Here is a 16,132-nt window from a genome sequence, read left to right on the forward strand (position 1 = left end):
TACTAGAGGCCCGGTGCACGAAATTCATGCACTTGTGGGGAGGTCCTCAGCCCAGCCTGTGCCCTCTCATAGTCCAGGAGCCCTTTGTGGATGTCCAACTGATGGCTTGGGCCCATCCCAATGGGAGAGGCTCCTGCCACCACCGCTGCACTTGCCAGCAGTGAGCCTGGTTCAGGGCTTCTGGCTGAGCGGCGTTCCCCCTGTGGGAGTGCACTGACCACCAGGGGAAGCTCCTGCATTGAGCATCTGCCCCCCGGGTGGTCAGTGCATGTCACAGCGATTGGTCGTTCTGCTGCTTGGTCGATTTGCATATTAGCCTTTTATTGTATAGGATAAGCCCTCCTTTTGGGAGTTGGCACATTCAATGATGAAATGAAATATAGCATCTTTAACAGAACTGTGTGTCTAAACTAAAGGCTGTTTTAGATATGTGTTCATCAGTCATGGAAACAAAGCTTGGGCCACATGTCCAAGTTCCAATAATAATCAAAGTCTGGACCCCAAAGAGATATAGCATCCTCCTTATTGAGAGTCAAGTCACGTCTCATTGCACACAATGAATAAATTGTGTAGCTGACCCAAGGTAGACATAATCATAGTATAGAGTGTGTAATAATTCCTTGCACTCCAAGTAGTAATGGTTAAATCATGATGTGGTTCATACCCTCTGTCAGGAAGGGAATGTTCTCTGTCCATGGAACATAATTTTCACATGAAGGTGTTTCTCTTTTCTTAATATGGTATTTTTTTGCCACAGTAAGAATATGCAATTTTAGCAGAAATATTTGGAGAGATCTAATGTGATTGTTATTAATTTGAAATTTGTGAATAGAATTTATTCTATTAAAAAAGGGGATTGAAATATATCTTCCTCAATAATACTGGATATTTTGACTGATAACCAAGTCACATCGGAACATAGAGTTTTAGAGGCAGGTATTGATTTTTTTTTAAAAAAAAAAATATGAAGATGATAAAGGAGATGAAGTGAAGATGCACAAATCTATTTCTGGCCTCAAATCTGGTCATCATTTCTCAAGTAAAATGTCATTTCTTTTGACTGAATAGCCCGGGGGCCATTTTAACTTTAAAGTAGATGGCAGGGAAATTTTTTCCATTTATTTTGGGAAGAACAAGGAAAAAGTTTTATTTTGCGGTTATTTCTGATGGCCAAATATGTATTCTCTACATTTTCTTTTTTCTAGAATTAGAATACTACTGTTGAAAATGATACTTTGCAGTAAGCTATGCAAACTTATAATAATGTTAAGCTTTGTTCTCATCTCTGAAGCAACAAAGAGAACCTAGAGTATCAGAAAGTTTTAATAAATCAAAGTCTTCAAAGCTGATCAGAGTTGAATTCAAGAAATGAAGCAAGGGCACGTGCCTGTTCTCTTGGGCTGCCTTTCCATGCAGTGTTGTGACCATTTCATTCCAATTTAAGATCAGGGAAGTAAGGAATAAAAAGAGCATCTGCAGAAGATCACATATATGTGTGAGTGTGTGTGTGCATGTGTGAGTGTGTGAGGCTGTGTGCGTGTGTGAGCCTGTGTGTGTTTATACATGCACACATGTATGTGAGTGTGCATGATGGTGTGTGTGTGTGTGTGTGTCTGTGTGTGTGTGTGGCTGTACACACACAGGCAAGGACAGGGGGGGGGGGTTGTGAACATTTGACAAACCTCAAATTAAAGAAGCTGAAAGAGAAGGTTTTGAGGAAAGCAAGAAACAAGGAGAATATGTATGGATAGGAGATTTGGGACCGTGGCTGGGGTACTTTAGGGAAGCACCTGGCCTTAAGTCCTAAGGTGTTTTTTTTTTTTTTAAATGATGTCATGATTTTTAAAGAAAAATAGAATCAAGCATCACTTCTATTTCCAGATTTTCCTGATGAAATCTGATGTCCTTTGGCTTTGAACTAATCTACCAATGAAGTTTTATTAACCATAAATCAATAAGTATCCCAAGCATCAATATTTCAGAGAGATATCTGCCACTTTTATTTCCATTTTGTTTTACTATTTCCTGAATAGTATTTAATGGATTTCTGAATTTAAAATGCAATGGAGAGAGAAAAAAACAAAAACTCTAATAGTTAGAATGAGCATTAATGCCTTTAGCATTGTAAATTAAAAGCCTTTTAATTACACAATTGGAACAACATTTATAACAATTTGACACAATACTGAAAACTGATGACACATCATGATTAAACCTCTAACATAATAGCATGTTGTGTGATTCGTTATTAAATTTTTAAATAAAACTTCCTTTTTGTTGTGTTGTGGCTGCCTTTTTTTATCTTGTGCTCCTTTACCTAATTCAGATATGCTCAGAATTTTTTTTGTTTAATTCCTTCTAAAGTTTTTACTTTTTAAGAATCAGGAATAAATAGATATAAACATTGTTTACTCCAGGTGCATTAGATTCATGGTTTAAGCATCATGATGGATTGAAACGCTATTTTACCAAAATATGGTGCATACTGCCACCTCGTGGTGAGAGTGGGAACATGTGAGGATTAAAAAAAATCATGGAATCTGAGTTACTCTGAATTTTGAGTATTGCTTCCTTAGCTGCCATTTTATTACAAATAAACCTAAACTTCAAGTTTATTCCATGTAAACTTAGGAAATAAAGTTGCTGTTTTTTAAGAGGCAATAGATATTGATATATGCACACTGAATTTCTAAGTAGAATTCATCCTCTGCAAAATGGTAGAATGAATGCCTTCTCTGCAATAGTAAGAGAGCAAAGAAATGATACTGAGGTTCATTTTCTGAGAATATCATAATTTGTGTTGTATTTGAAAACCGTGGCACTAAAGGTTAATTTTCCACCTGCAAACACACCTATCAGAGTAATCAGCTCTCTGGGATACTCAGGTGTGCAGCCTAGCCAGTGTTAAACTCGTCTCAGTAATATTTATCAATTAATAGTATCTGCTGAGTATTTACTACACACCTAAAAATGGTAAGCAATATAATAGATTTTTTAAATATAAATTTATTTATTTATTTATTTTTAATTTAAATTCCTTATTGTTTAAAGTATTATGTGAGTTTCCTTTTTCCCCCATTGAACTCTCCCCAGCCGCTCCCCCCCCCCAGCATATGCCCTCGCCCCCCTACTGTCTGTCTATTGGTTATGCCCATATGCACGCATACAAGTCCTTTGGTTGATCTGTAACCCCCTCACTCCCCGCCTTCCCTCATAGGTTGAACAGTCTGTTCGATGCTTCTATGTCTCTAGTTCTATTTTTGTTCATCAGTTTAGGTTGTTCATTATATTCCACATATGAGTGAGATCATGTGATATTTATCTTTCTCTCACTGGCTTATTTCTCTTAGCATAATGCTCTCCAGTTCCATCCATGCTGTTGCAAATGGTAAGAATTCCTTTTTAAAAAAAAAAAAAAAAAACAGCATAGTATTCCATTGTGTACCACAGTTTTCTAATCCACTCATCTGCTGATGGGCACTTAGGCTGTTTCCAAATCTTAGCTATTGTAAATTGTGCTGCTATGAACATTGGGGTACATATATCCTTTCTGATTGGCATTTCTGTTTTCTTGGGATATATTCCTAGAAGTGGGATTACTGGGTCAAATAGGAGTTCCATTTTTAATTTTTTGAGAAAACTCCATACTGTTTTCCACAGAGACTGTACCAGTTTGCATTCCCACCAGCAGTGCAAGAGGGTTCTTCCCCCCCCCCCCCCCCCCCGCATCCTTGCCAGCATTTGTCCTTTGTTGAACTGTTGATGATAGCCATTCTGACAGGTGTGAGAATGTTGCTTTGATTTGCATCTCTCAGATGATTAGTGACTTTGAGCATGTTTTCATATGTCTTTTGGCTTTCTGTATGTCCTCTTTTGAAAAGTGTCTATTTAGATCCTTTGTCCATTTTTTGATTGGATTGTTTATCTTCCTTTTAAGTCATGCCCTTAGCCAAAGAGAACTTGTGGGAAAGATGATAAGTATATACTAAGTGTTGAACTTTTTACAAACTCTAACAGGATTTAAGAAAAAGGTAATTTTCTGTTAGACTGGAATATTTCAAAGCTGTATTGATAGTGCAGTTCTGATATGGTTTGGATAGCTGAGTGGGGATAGGGATTCCAGGGCAGACAGAGGAAGAGAAGGGCATGCAACCACTGCTCTAGAGATACCGAGAGTGTGCTGGTGGCCGTGGGAAGTGATGGGAGTGATAGAGTGTATCTGACATCCTCAAAAGACCAATGAGAACATACCTTGATTTGGGAGGCAGGAAGATGCCATTTTATTTTTTTTTTTTAGCAAGAGATAGAAATGACTCTTTCATAATCCACTGCATATCTGGATTTACATGAGAGAAATATTCAGAAATGCAATATGGAGAAAATTTAGATTCCAATTGATTTTATTTTTGGTGTCTATGAAACAAAACTGGTTTTTGTTTAAGGAGTGTAAGTTGTTATACATTTGTTTCTTAGCCTTTACAAGATTGCTTGTTGTATTGTTTGCATAGCAATTCTATGTATAATAGCAAAGGTAGGGGAAAAGGTTGGATAATACCTGGAATGATATTAATTTTTAAGAACAAGAATGATTCAAGTTCACTGGCACATTTGTATAATTATTTGACGTAAAGAAGTGGGTCCTGATGTGATTTATTGAGAGTCCTGGCTTACCTGTTACATTCCAGTTTAACCCCCAACATCTAACAACTGATACTGGGACACTGATTGGGAGTTTATACGACATTTTCATTGCTATAAAACCGCAGAATATAGAACAAGAATACACTTGGAATTCAAATCTCAGTGCTCTTACCAACACACTATTGTATTTCATTCAATCATAGAATGCAAAGTCATTTTTATATATTAAATTTTATAAACCCATCCTATTTAATGGTAATTATAATTTTTCCAACTTATTCTAGAAGGTCAATAAATATTTATGCTCTTCTAAAGGTATTCTTTACTTGGTGGATAACTCTACTTTCAAAGCTACTGCAATTGATGTCTTGCACATTTTTACTAAATCATTTTGCAGCCACCCCAATCAATTCACAGAAAACTCCTTTTTGTTCTTGTACACATTTTGAAAACACTCATTATCTGCTAAACAGACCATATCAGTTCTGCAACAGCCATTATTGTGGACTACAGACATTCAAATTGAGCTTCTTATGAAAAGGCAGATTTTTGCAATAATATATGGGGTCATTAAGTTTTGTTATACGATGCTTAACAAACCATTGGCCCAATAAAATTTTAAGCAGAATACTTTTCTAAATGACTACTGAACATTCTCTACACTTTAATCCTTTTTTCTTTTTTAAAATGATTGTTACATATTTTTACTCTTTAACCAGGGACCTAAAGTCAAGTCAAACAAGGCAGAAGGAAGAAGGAACTCTGTTTTGAGAAGCGGCTGAGGGTTGGGGGAGAGTGCGGTGGGAGGAAGGGGTGGCTAGCCAGGATTCACTTTGCTGGAGTTGGCCAGATCTTTGCTCTATTGATTTGATTTTCAAGACTTGACTATATTTTTTTAAGAATTCCTCTAGTATATTAAAATACACTATTTTGCCTATGCAAAGTATTTTCTGGACCATTTTGACTAATATAGCAAATACAGTTGACTCTTGAACAATGTGGGGTTATTACTAGTCCCCCCCACTTCCCCACATTTGACTCCCCCAAAACTTAATTGCTGTTGACTAGGAGCCTTACCAACAACAAAAACAGTGATTAACACATATTTTGTATATGTGCTATACACTGAATTCTTACAATAAAGTAAGCTAGAGAAGATAAAACATTATTAAGAAAATCATAAGGAAGAGAAAATACATTTACAGTGTTTATTGAAAAAAAGATTCATGTATACATGGACTTGTGCCTTTCAAACCCATGTGTTTAAAGGTCAATGTTCATTGAAAGATGGTAACTTTCTAAAATATCTGCAATATATAGTTTGAAGGTGAAAAATTCATTATAATGTGACTGCAGTGTTTAGATAATATTGATCACTAATAAACCTTTGCTGATTGATTCCCACTGTAAATTGCATGTAGTACTGAATATGTGTTGTATCTAGTATTTCTAGAATGTCTGTTCTTACAAGGGTCACAGAAACTATTACTGGAAAAGGTAAACACTGAAATTACATTATATGAGGTATGTGGAATAATTGTGAAGGTAAAAACAAGAATTAGCATAAAGCACTGACTGTATACCATGATTCCTAATGCAGTATTACCCTAGAAACTCATTCTTCTAAGTATTCTATTACTATGATAATGAAAGAAATGCATTTTCCTAATATTTAAGTCATATCTAACATTTTCCTTTGCTATATTAAAATCTTCTTGTTTATCATATTTATGTCACTGAATTTCCCATATTTATGTAGATCTTCTTAGAGCTACCTCCAGCACCTGACTGTGCATTGTAATCTGGGAGTCATGGACCATGATACCTAACGTTACCAGAATGTGTGAAATTCATGCAAAGTAGGCTAATTTCACCACCATATACCTGTTAAAAGTCAATGAGAATAATATATTTTTTCCTTATGTTGTTTGGGATTAATTTTCTCCAGTTCTGAACTTCCAAGACACTCTCTTTTTCATATGCTTAAATAGCATCATAGGGTTTTGTCTAATATGTAACTTTTTCGTTAGTACTTTGCAAACATGTACTTTTCAAACTCAGTATTTCAATTGAGTCTTTTTGCTCAGTATAGCTAAGTTTACACAGATATAATGTAAGGCATAACTTAGCCACTTTGTTAAAAAAAACAACAACACTGTATGGATAATGGACTTCATTTTTATGATGGAAAATCTCCATGCCTGTTTTATAAGCTGGACACCTCTAGAGGGACATCATGTCTGTTAGTAACTCAAGAAATAATTACCACTTTGGCAACACTTCTGAGAATGAAAGGTCAGATCCTTTATCTCAAGTTGAGGGTGAATCATCACTGTTATCTTTTTGCTTTTAGATTTGCAATGTGAATGATTTACTACTGAGCATCAGTTATATTTCTTCATCTTTCTCTTCTTGCTTTCAGCTCCCTGTGAAGGCAACATGTTCTTCTGCCACAGTAACATGTGTATCAACAGCACCCTGGTGTGCAATGGGCTCCAGAACTGTGTGTATCCTTGGGATGAAAACCACTGCAAAGGTAATGATTTGCAGACTCCCCCCGTCTGGAGTGGGAAGGATACAAATGCCAATGTTCTATGTATCAGACCATCGTAAAGACAGAGTGTAGAGAGGCTTTTATGAACTTTGGGTTTCTTCTAATCCATTGGGAAGCCTTGTTCTTTGCCATTTCAGGTGCTGTCACCAGAAGTTTCATTAACACACAGTGGACTCTCCAGAGCCCTTGAACGCTCATGGAGGCGTCTTCATAGGAGAGCCTGCAAGGACATGGAAAGACACTTGGAGCTTAGATGCAGTGTGGGGTTTCCTATCAGACCCAGGGCCCTTCGTCTGGGTGACCTGTCATTATTCCAGTTTGTCTTCATTGAGTACAGTGCACATACTCTAGAGATAAAGCTTATTGAAGGCGTGCTTGAGCATTCAGTTACTTCCAGCCACTTAAACTCAACTCAACTCAACTACCTAATGCTTTTCTTCCATTGCAATGGAAGTAGCTCCCATCCCCTGCTCCCCACTCTGGCTGATGCACAAAGGCCTGTTTCTGTCGACAGCATTTCCAGTCCTTGGCTTGGTTATAAATGTTGCATGTTTCAGCGAAGTTGAAAGTGCCAGACATCTTTTATTCAGATTCAGTAAGAACCAATTTGCAAAGGACAAGCAGGCAGACAACTCTTTCTTACTCCAAGTCCCGTAACGTCCAGTAAAACGCCTTCTCTGGGTAGAAGCAGGGAGGTGACCACAGCAGCTGTGGTTCCTGCGGTCAATAAAGAAGGCAGACCTGGCATCAAATATCTGAAAGTAGATGTGGCGATGGTCAGTTTTGTGTCCCAGGAACCATTTTGGAATCAATGGGAAAGTAAATATTTTGTGAAGACTCTTAATACCGTCCTGGTCATTTCCATTGTTTTTGAGATTTCCATTGGTTTGGGCACCTCTACACTCTGACCCAATAGAGTAAGTCTTCAGGGAAGCTGTAGTCTGTCTGTTCTTGTGGTCTGACTCTCTCATGGGCAAAACTTCTGCACCGTGGCTCAGGATGAAGGGGCAGGGACAGTGGCCAGCTGTTTTAGAGTAACACCCCTTTATGAACAGGGCCCTGGTCTTCTCCACTGGCCTCTCCAGATGGTTCCTTCTGTGAGTGAGTGGGGGCCCGGCCTCCTCACCCTTTGCACCTGGGTCTGAGCCTCGGTGCTAGCAGGGGGCCTGAGAGGAGGAAAGGAGCCCCAGACACTAGGGCCACCCCTGCCTGAGATGGAGCATCTGCAACATCGGTGGGGGTGAGAAATGCTGGTGTCTTGCCCTCCTGGGGAGGTGCTGTGGCTCTATTCTGGGTGCTGCCGGGAGAGGAAGCCTGTGTTGTCTGAAGTTTTCCAAGCAGAGTTTTGCTCAGGATGACCTGGGGATTGCGGGAGCTTCCATGCCATAGACCATCACTGACCTTAAGGAAATTAAGGAGATTTTAAAAAATAAATCTACCTCCATTCACCATTAGGACAAGTTCCCAGACAATAACTTGTTTGGGTTTTAAATATAATTTTTATCAATGATGGTTGTTTCATTGGGGAAATGGCTGACAGATGCCTCCATGCCGCCATCCCAGAAACATCTGTCTTGAAGTTAGTTACTTTTCAGGTTCAGAATATTGTTACTGCTTTGACTTCAGTTATCCAATCAGGAATTAGCTCACATGAATATAGATGTAATCACATGCTCAGTGGTTGACTTTGGGGGCTTTTGAGGGCAAAAAAATGTACTGCTTTTAAAATTAAGATCTCATTCCCAAAGGTCACTCAAACGGTCTCCTAAGACCTTCTCCAAACATAAATTTACATTAAGGCAGGGATGTTGGCCATGGCTGAGGCTAGAAAATAAGGTCCTTGCAAAAAGTGAACATTTTGGTTTATTTTTAAATATCGCTTTGTGTTACTTTACTAGTAAACATTTTTAATTCTTAAAAACTCCAGGCTCACCCCAGTTCATCTTAAAGTTATCCGTAGATGCTGTGGCTGCCATGTTTATACCTGATGGGCTGTGTCTGGCTTTATTTGTTTTCACTCTTTTCAACCCACAGAAAAGAGGAAAGCGGGCCTGCTGGACCAGCTGACCAACACCAGTGGGACCGTCATCGGGGTGACTTCCTGCATTGTCATCATCCTCATTATCATTTCCGTCATCGTGCAGATCAAACAGCCTCGTAAAAAATATGTCCAGAGGAAGTCAGACTTTGACCAGACCGTTTTCCAGGAGGTGTTTGAGCCCCCTCACTACGAGTTATGCACTCTCAGAGGGGCGGGGGCCACGGCCGACTTTGCGGACGTGGGCGATGACTTTGACAACTACCATAAACTGCGGAGGTCCTCTTCCAAGTGCATCCATGACCATCACTGTGGATCCCAGCTGTCCAGCGCGAAAGGCAGCCGCAGCAACCTCAGCACAAGAGACGCGTCTGTTCTGACGGAGATGCCGCCCCAGCCCGTCAAACCCCTCGTCCCGCCCACAAACAGGAGGAACATCCTGGTCATGAAACACAACTACTCACAAGATGCTGCAGACGCCTGCGACATCGACGAGATCGAGGAGGTGCCAACCACGAGCCACAGGCTGTCCCGACACGAGAAAGCCGTCCAGCGGTCAGTATCAGTAGATATTTTATGACAACTCTAACCTGAGGACTGCAATGCTTCCAGAATATTGAGTTCTGTTTTGTCTTCGTGTTTCTTTTTCTTTTTAAATTTTTTTATACTATATTTTTATTGGTTTCAGAGAGGAAGGGAGAGGGAGAGAGAAACATCAGTGATGAGAGAAAATCCCTGATCGACTGTCTCCTGCACACTCCTATTGGAGTGGAGCCCGCAACCCAGGCAATGGGCCCTAACCAAGAATCAAACTGTAACCTCCTGGTTCATTGGTACATGCTCAACCACTGAGCCGCACCAGCGGGGCTGTCTTCATTCTTCAGTTTTCCTTTTTATCAATGATTTAAGCCAATGTCTCCATGTTTTCCTCTTTTTCTTTTTCAGTGCCATCCAGACTCTTCCAAAAACTCCATATGTGTACCTGTGCTTGTGAGCACATACTGAACAAAGATATTTCACTTATTTCTACACATACATAGCATTGATTTCTACAAAACTTAGGCTTTAATTTATATAACAAATTTACATTGCTAATTTGCTTCCACGTTGTCCCAATCAATATTTATATTTTTAATATATGAAATGATATTTGGAAATAATTTCCTTACCAAGATGATTAACCCATCTTGTTGAATAATTTTAATATAGAAATAGCACTTTTTCAATATAATGTATTATTTTTTTTGGTTTGAAAATGGAAATACTTTTTTCCACATATTACATAATATTAATATTACAAATTGCATAGAATAGCATGGTATGCTAAAATACTAATCTTTATATTTAAGTGTAGCAAAGATTAGTAGAAACATTTGATTCATTTTTATTTTAATGTAAAGGCAATGTGATCTGTATTGTATCGTTAGCCCTAAGATTTATAAAAATTTGAGGCAAAGAAAATTTAAATTTAGGGAAAAATATTTTAAATCCCCAACTCCCACCTACTTATGTTTGATTTGTTCTTTTGCATGTTCACCAGCATTTGGTTTGTTTTATAAATGTATATTCTTTCTCAACTCACCATACATTTTCAAAACCTAAAATATTTTAGTTGATTTAATATTTTTGCATGCTGATAGCAAAAAAATCTATTTTCATAGTTATGAGAATTTTTAGGAATGGTTTTAAGTAAATATTTGTGTGTGCATTTATTTTTTGTGCAAATATTACTTTGTTGAATGAAACAGCCGTAACATTCCAGGTTCTGCCTCATTGGGTCTCTAAGCAAACACGAATCTGAATACAACACCACTAGGGTCTAAAAAGAAAATTCAAGGTAAGCAAATGCCCTTGGTTCCTTCTCCTTCTTCGTTGTATTCCGTTTTTGTTTTGTTTTGTTGCAACTGTCTTGCAGTTCTTTAGGGAACGGGCTACTTATTGATTATTTCTTTAAATATGTGTTTCATAACATTTCATAGAATGAATTCAATGCTGATGGGAGGATGGTTCTTAGTACCTGTATCTTTAAAATAAATATTCATATTCTTACCATCAAGCATTGTATTGCAATGTTATTGAAAAGGATATTCAATTCAGATAAATTTTACATGATTTAAGTTAAAGATACAAAATTAGTGACCTCTTTAAAGAAATACCAGAAGAAACCCAAGATTTTCATAATTGAAAATTGAGTATTGTCTCAATATATTAATATTGAGATAATAATTTGGCAATATGTTACTCCAAATTCATACACTAAGAATTTTGTGGCTCTCATACAATTTGTGCACTCTTATTTTTGCATGAACGTGTAGCTTATGTCATGAAAATTAAATGCAAGTTATGTTGAATGCTTGACATGTAAAATGTTTCATAAATACCAGCTGTCTTTGTGTGCCTCTTATTTGTCATTGAGTATCAGAATGGCTTTACTTGTATCACTTAATAGTCTATATCTATATTAGACTAATTTGTTTCCAATAAAATTTGTTTGACAGCTAGTCTCTTAAAAATTCTTCAGACCTACCAACTATTCCTAAAATAGGTGAATGCAATTCCCTGCTCTAGAATCTAGATGACCTTGAGTCTAGATGACCTTGATAAATTGGTGTATTTGTATGTATTTTTCACTGGCAGAAATTGTTTTAACTGTGTTTCATTTTCAGAGAAGAACTATTTATACAAACATGGGCACTGTGCAAAGAAAATTCTATAGTGAATTGTGAAAAGTGGACATATTTCTAAATCCATTCCACTGCCTTTACCCAAACTTAAGAATTACAGACATTTGTTATTTCTTCGGCAAGACATCCCCGCTGCACAATGATGTGTTCATTTCGTAATTTGGTTGCTGGCCACCAAGTGCTCCTTAGTATTTAAATACATTTCGAGATTTACTGGAAACTTGAAGAAGAAATTAGTTCCTGATTCAGACTATTCATTTTTACTTTCACTTCCACTTTGTTTCTATGTTGTTTCACGTCTCTTATATAATTGTATATTGTGTGGTATGTGAAAAAAACACGATTTGGGATGAACTTGGTGTCACATGTACGTTGTTTTTATTACATAGACTGATTGAGAATAGTCGTCCTGAGTGAGTCTGAACATGCAACAGTGAAAATGTGGACCATGGGAACAGCAGCCAGAGGTTTTCTGGACTGAGAATACACGTCTGTTGTATTAGGAATAAATGCAGCCAGAAGTAATGAGTAAAATGACCAGAGGGCAATAAGAAAAGTCTCATTCTTTGGTATTTCTTCTGTACCCCTGATTTCCTTATTTTGTTTATTTTATTTCAAAGGAAAATACCCAGTTTCAGAAATAGTTTTTGAAATCAGCATTTCACCATTTATTATACCCTTCAATAGCAATGTTTTTGCTTCAGCACTTAGCAATTTGACTGAATTGACAGACAGTTTGAGAAAACCCCTGCATGTCAGTTCTGGATATTTCGGTTGGAACATACCCTCTCTCTGAGACACATTGTAAAAAGCATGCGTTCGCCAACCCTGCTGTCTCTCCTCCATGTCTTTGTATCATCTGCTTGCTCCTTGTAACTTTTTATATAAAGATATATAAAAATGTACAATAATTTCCTAACTTGAGTTAAGAGAAATGTTTTCTTCCATTAGAGTGAAAAAAAAATGACTTACACACTTTGTATCAACTTTTTCCTCACTGTAGGCGTCAGGATGCCCTTTAGCATTGAGGCTTATCTCCAAAATTTTATGGATTGCATTCTGGTTTTAGAATAGGAAAGTCTTTTATAAATGCTTTTAAACCACCAGCCATTTTAGGACCCAAATTACACCATTCTTATACTGAGGCACACATATGATACGTGAAGTCTTAACTAATTAAGATGTGTTTATATATAAGTAAAGTCAAATCATGCAATATATTTAAGTGCTGTTGAATGATATACACACTCTATTAAATTTGATTCAATGATTGGGTACTTTTTAAATATTGAATATGTATTCCTAGAAAATAAATTTTTAAAAAATAATTATTATAAATTGGCTTGCAAACATGTTTAAAATTACAGAATTCTGTAGAATTCTGTCCTTTAAACAGCAAAGGTGTCTGATGTATCACAATTTAAACCTTATAAATCAAGTTGACTTCACAAACCTAATAGATTAATTACTCACATACACCCCCATCAGGGATTCAATTTTATATATGTCACACACACAAATAAATGGGGGAAAAAAAGAAAAATGTAGTGACAGAAAAAATAAACAAATATCATAACTCTGAATAGTCTATATTTTTTAAAATGTCAATTTCCAGAAATAGTCACTCCCATGAATGTGATTAGCTGGTGAATAGAAAAAAATATATTGAGCACAATAAAGATATGTTTTTATTTTGCTACATATTTTTATATACATTGCTTATGTTAAAATTTAGCCTTTTTTGTTTGACTTGACTGGTTTATTTATTAGCATGGCTATATTTATGCCCTGTAATTCAAGTTTAATGCATCCAGATATTATTTTTTGGAAGCGATTAGCTATATTTTACTCATATTACTTTATTTAGACATCATCATAGGGCCCTTTACACTTTGAATGAATCAGAAAAGTATAATCTACATGCCAAGGCCCTTTAGAATAGCAAAAAGGCAGGAAAATAGGTGAACCCTCTACAGTCATCTGTCCATAGCCATCCAAAGGCCTTGCTCTTCTACAGTTCCTTCTAAATATACAGAAGTCTTCTGATTTGCTAGTTCAATGCATAAAATATATATGCACCAGAAATCCACTAATAGAGACTTAAAAAACAAATATCCAACTACACCAACTATAATAATAACACTGGATTGCATGTATTTATTTAATACACATCAGCTTCATGGGAAAACAAATGAAGAATAGGCCCCTTTAGGGGTAATATTAAAAGATTCTTATCAGTGAGCATTGACTAATCAGAAAGGATAGTAGTGGTAATGCTGAGGCAGAGTCTTGGAGGTGGCTGTTGTCTTTGAGCAGGGAGATGTTCTTTGGATGCCCCCAGAACAGACTCTTTAAAGACCAGTATTGAAATATATCCATATGTCAAAAACTCCAATTTACTGACGATATCAGGCCAGGTCACCTGAATACCAGCCTTTGGTTTACACCTAATTGGGCAGACTCAGGTAGGTAAGGAAGGAGTGGTTTCAAGACTTTGGAGATGTTTCAATATGTTTCAAGTCATGTTATTTTAAGAAATAATTATATTTTTGATAAAGTGATTTCAAATAATCCTAATTCCATGTTTTCAATAATGTAATTATACATGATGTTAGTTAATTGGGAAATAGCTGTTTCCGTTTTATTTCTCTGTTTGAATTCACTTTCAAGACCTGGGAGGCATGTCATTATGTGAAATGCCTCTGAGGTCCTGAACTGAGCTCTTTCTTTCTGTCCAAGTGCTTTTCAATGGCCTAATTCAGGTTGATGTGCTGACTAGGAAATACCTGTGTGATTTTTCTGTGACTGATTTTACGCACATGCCGTTTTATGCATCATATTGCATAATAGGCATGCAATGTTTGATTTGCCATAATTAACTTCCCTTTGATTAAAAAATCAAAATGTGGCTACAAATCTAATTGGAGATCATGTTGTTGGACTTTTCAAGGAGACCAATCCACTTTGTGGAGATGCTGACTTTTCTGTTTCATGTTATTTTTTTTCTACTAGAATTATTTCAATGGGTCCGACTCCATAAATTGTCTTTCTTGGTGTTTAATAAAGTTAGATCTTTGACATTATCTGAATAGTCACCTAAACTATTTTTTCCCTTAGGAATTTGGGTTTTCCTTAAATTAGATAAGCTTTTTAAAGAAGTCCGTGAAGGGATTTTCTTTGACCTCAGAATATCATAATAAATTACAAAACATGATAGTGGTTTCTGTTATCTTTATTAATCTATATATATAAAAGCTTAAGCGACCAAATGACTGAACAACCAAATGACTGGTCAACTGGTCGCTATGACGTGCACTGACCACCAGGGGGTAGATGATCAACATGGGATCTGCCCCCTGGTGGTCAGTGCGCTCCCACAGCCAACTTCCTGCGGCGCCTCCCTCCAGCCAGCTGGCCAACCTCCCACGGCCTCTCCCCTCACCCCTGCCGGCCAGCCCCAATAGCCCCAACCTCCTGAGGCCCCTCCCCCTGCCAGCCAACTTCCTGCAGCTCCTCCCCTTGACCAACCTCCCATGGGCCCAATTGCTGGCCAGGCTGAGGGACTCCACCCGTGCACGAATTCGAGCACTGGCCTCTAGTATAATAATAAATACTTTATTGGTGTTTTGATGATAAAATAAATAATAGTATTTTATCTTTTTATGAAGTTTGTATATTTCAGTGATGAAAATGAGTTCTGTCAGAATCCAACTCCAAAGGTGGGGGTAGGTTTAATAAACAAAATTTTTAAAATTATCTGAATCCTAAATGTGTATGATTTGAAGAGTAGGTTTCAGTTTTATACAACTTTACTGAAGCCAATTAGTGACTTTCTATCTCATGTTTACTGACACTTCTTCCCTTTGCTCATTTCTATCACTCATGACACAGAGATCCCAGCCAAGAAATTGTTAGTTAAGAAATTATATAGATTTGAATTAATTATTCTTAGTCATTTAATTACTATTTTCCATGCTCCTCTGAAAGGTTGAGTAAAATAGCAAAATAAATTATATTGTTAAAATAGCCAGAAGTGTGTTTTATTATTAAAAATCCTTTTCAATAAATCTGAGGCCCTTCGTTAATATAGAATTATCCTGATTAATTTTATTAATGAACTTAAGTTGTATTTTGGATTTCTTTCACTTAGTTTTATTATTCAAAAAAATCAAACAGGGTAATTATGTCAGACACTCCTAATTTCTCATTATTTCT

At 36.9% G+C, this 16,132-nt stretch overlaps 1 protein-coding gene across 2 annotated transcripts in view; it reads left to right on the top strand.

Moving 5' to 3' along the window:
- NETO1 (neuropilin and tolloid like 1) overlaps window positions 1-15,000 on the top strand; it is an 86,653-nt gene extending 71,653 nt beyond the window's left edge. The window contains exons 8-11 of one of the 2 annotated variants that reach the window (XM_036323430.1): window positions 7,064-7,177; window positions 9,230-9,788; window positions 10,996-11,070; window positions 11,900-15,000. In XM_036323430.1, coding sequence (XP_036179323.1) covers window positions 7,064-7,177; window positions 9,230-9,788; window positions 10,996-11,056 — 734 coding nt within the window. In that variant the 3' untranslated portion in view covers window positions 11,057-11,070; window positions 11,900-15,000. The remainder of the gene's footprint in view (window positions 1-7,063; window positions 7,178-9,229; window positions 9,789-10,995; window positions 11,071-11,899) is intronic. The other variant, XM_036323429.1, reaches the window with a different exon arrangement.
- Window positions 15,001-16,132: the final 1,132 nt, after the last annotated feature.

This window comes from Myotis myotis, unplaced genomic scaffold (genome assembly GCF_014108235.1).
Source record: "Myotis myotis isolate mMyoMyo1 unplaced genomic scaffold, mMyoMyo1.p scaffold_m19_p_9, whole genome shotgun sequence".
Classification (NCBI taxonomy): domain Eukaryota; kingdom Metazoa; phylum Chordata; class Mammalia; order Chiroptera; family Vespertilionidae; genus Myotis; species Myotis myotis.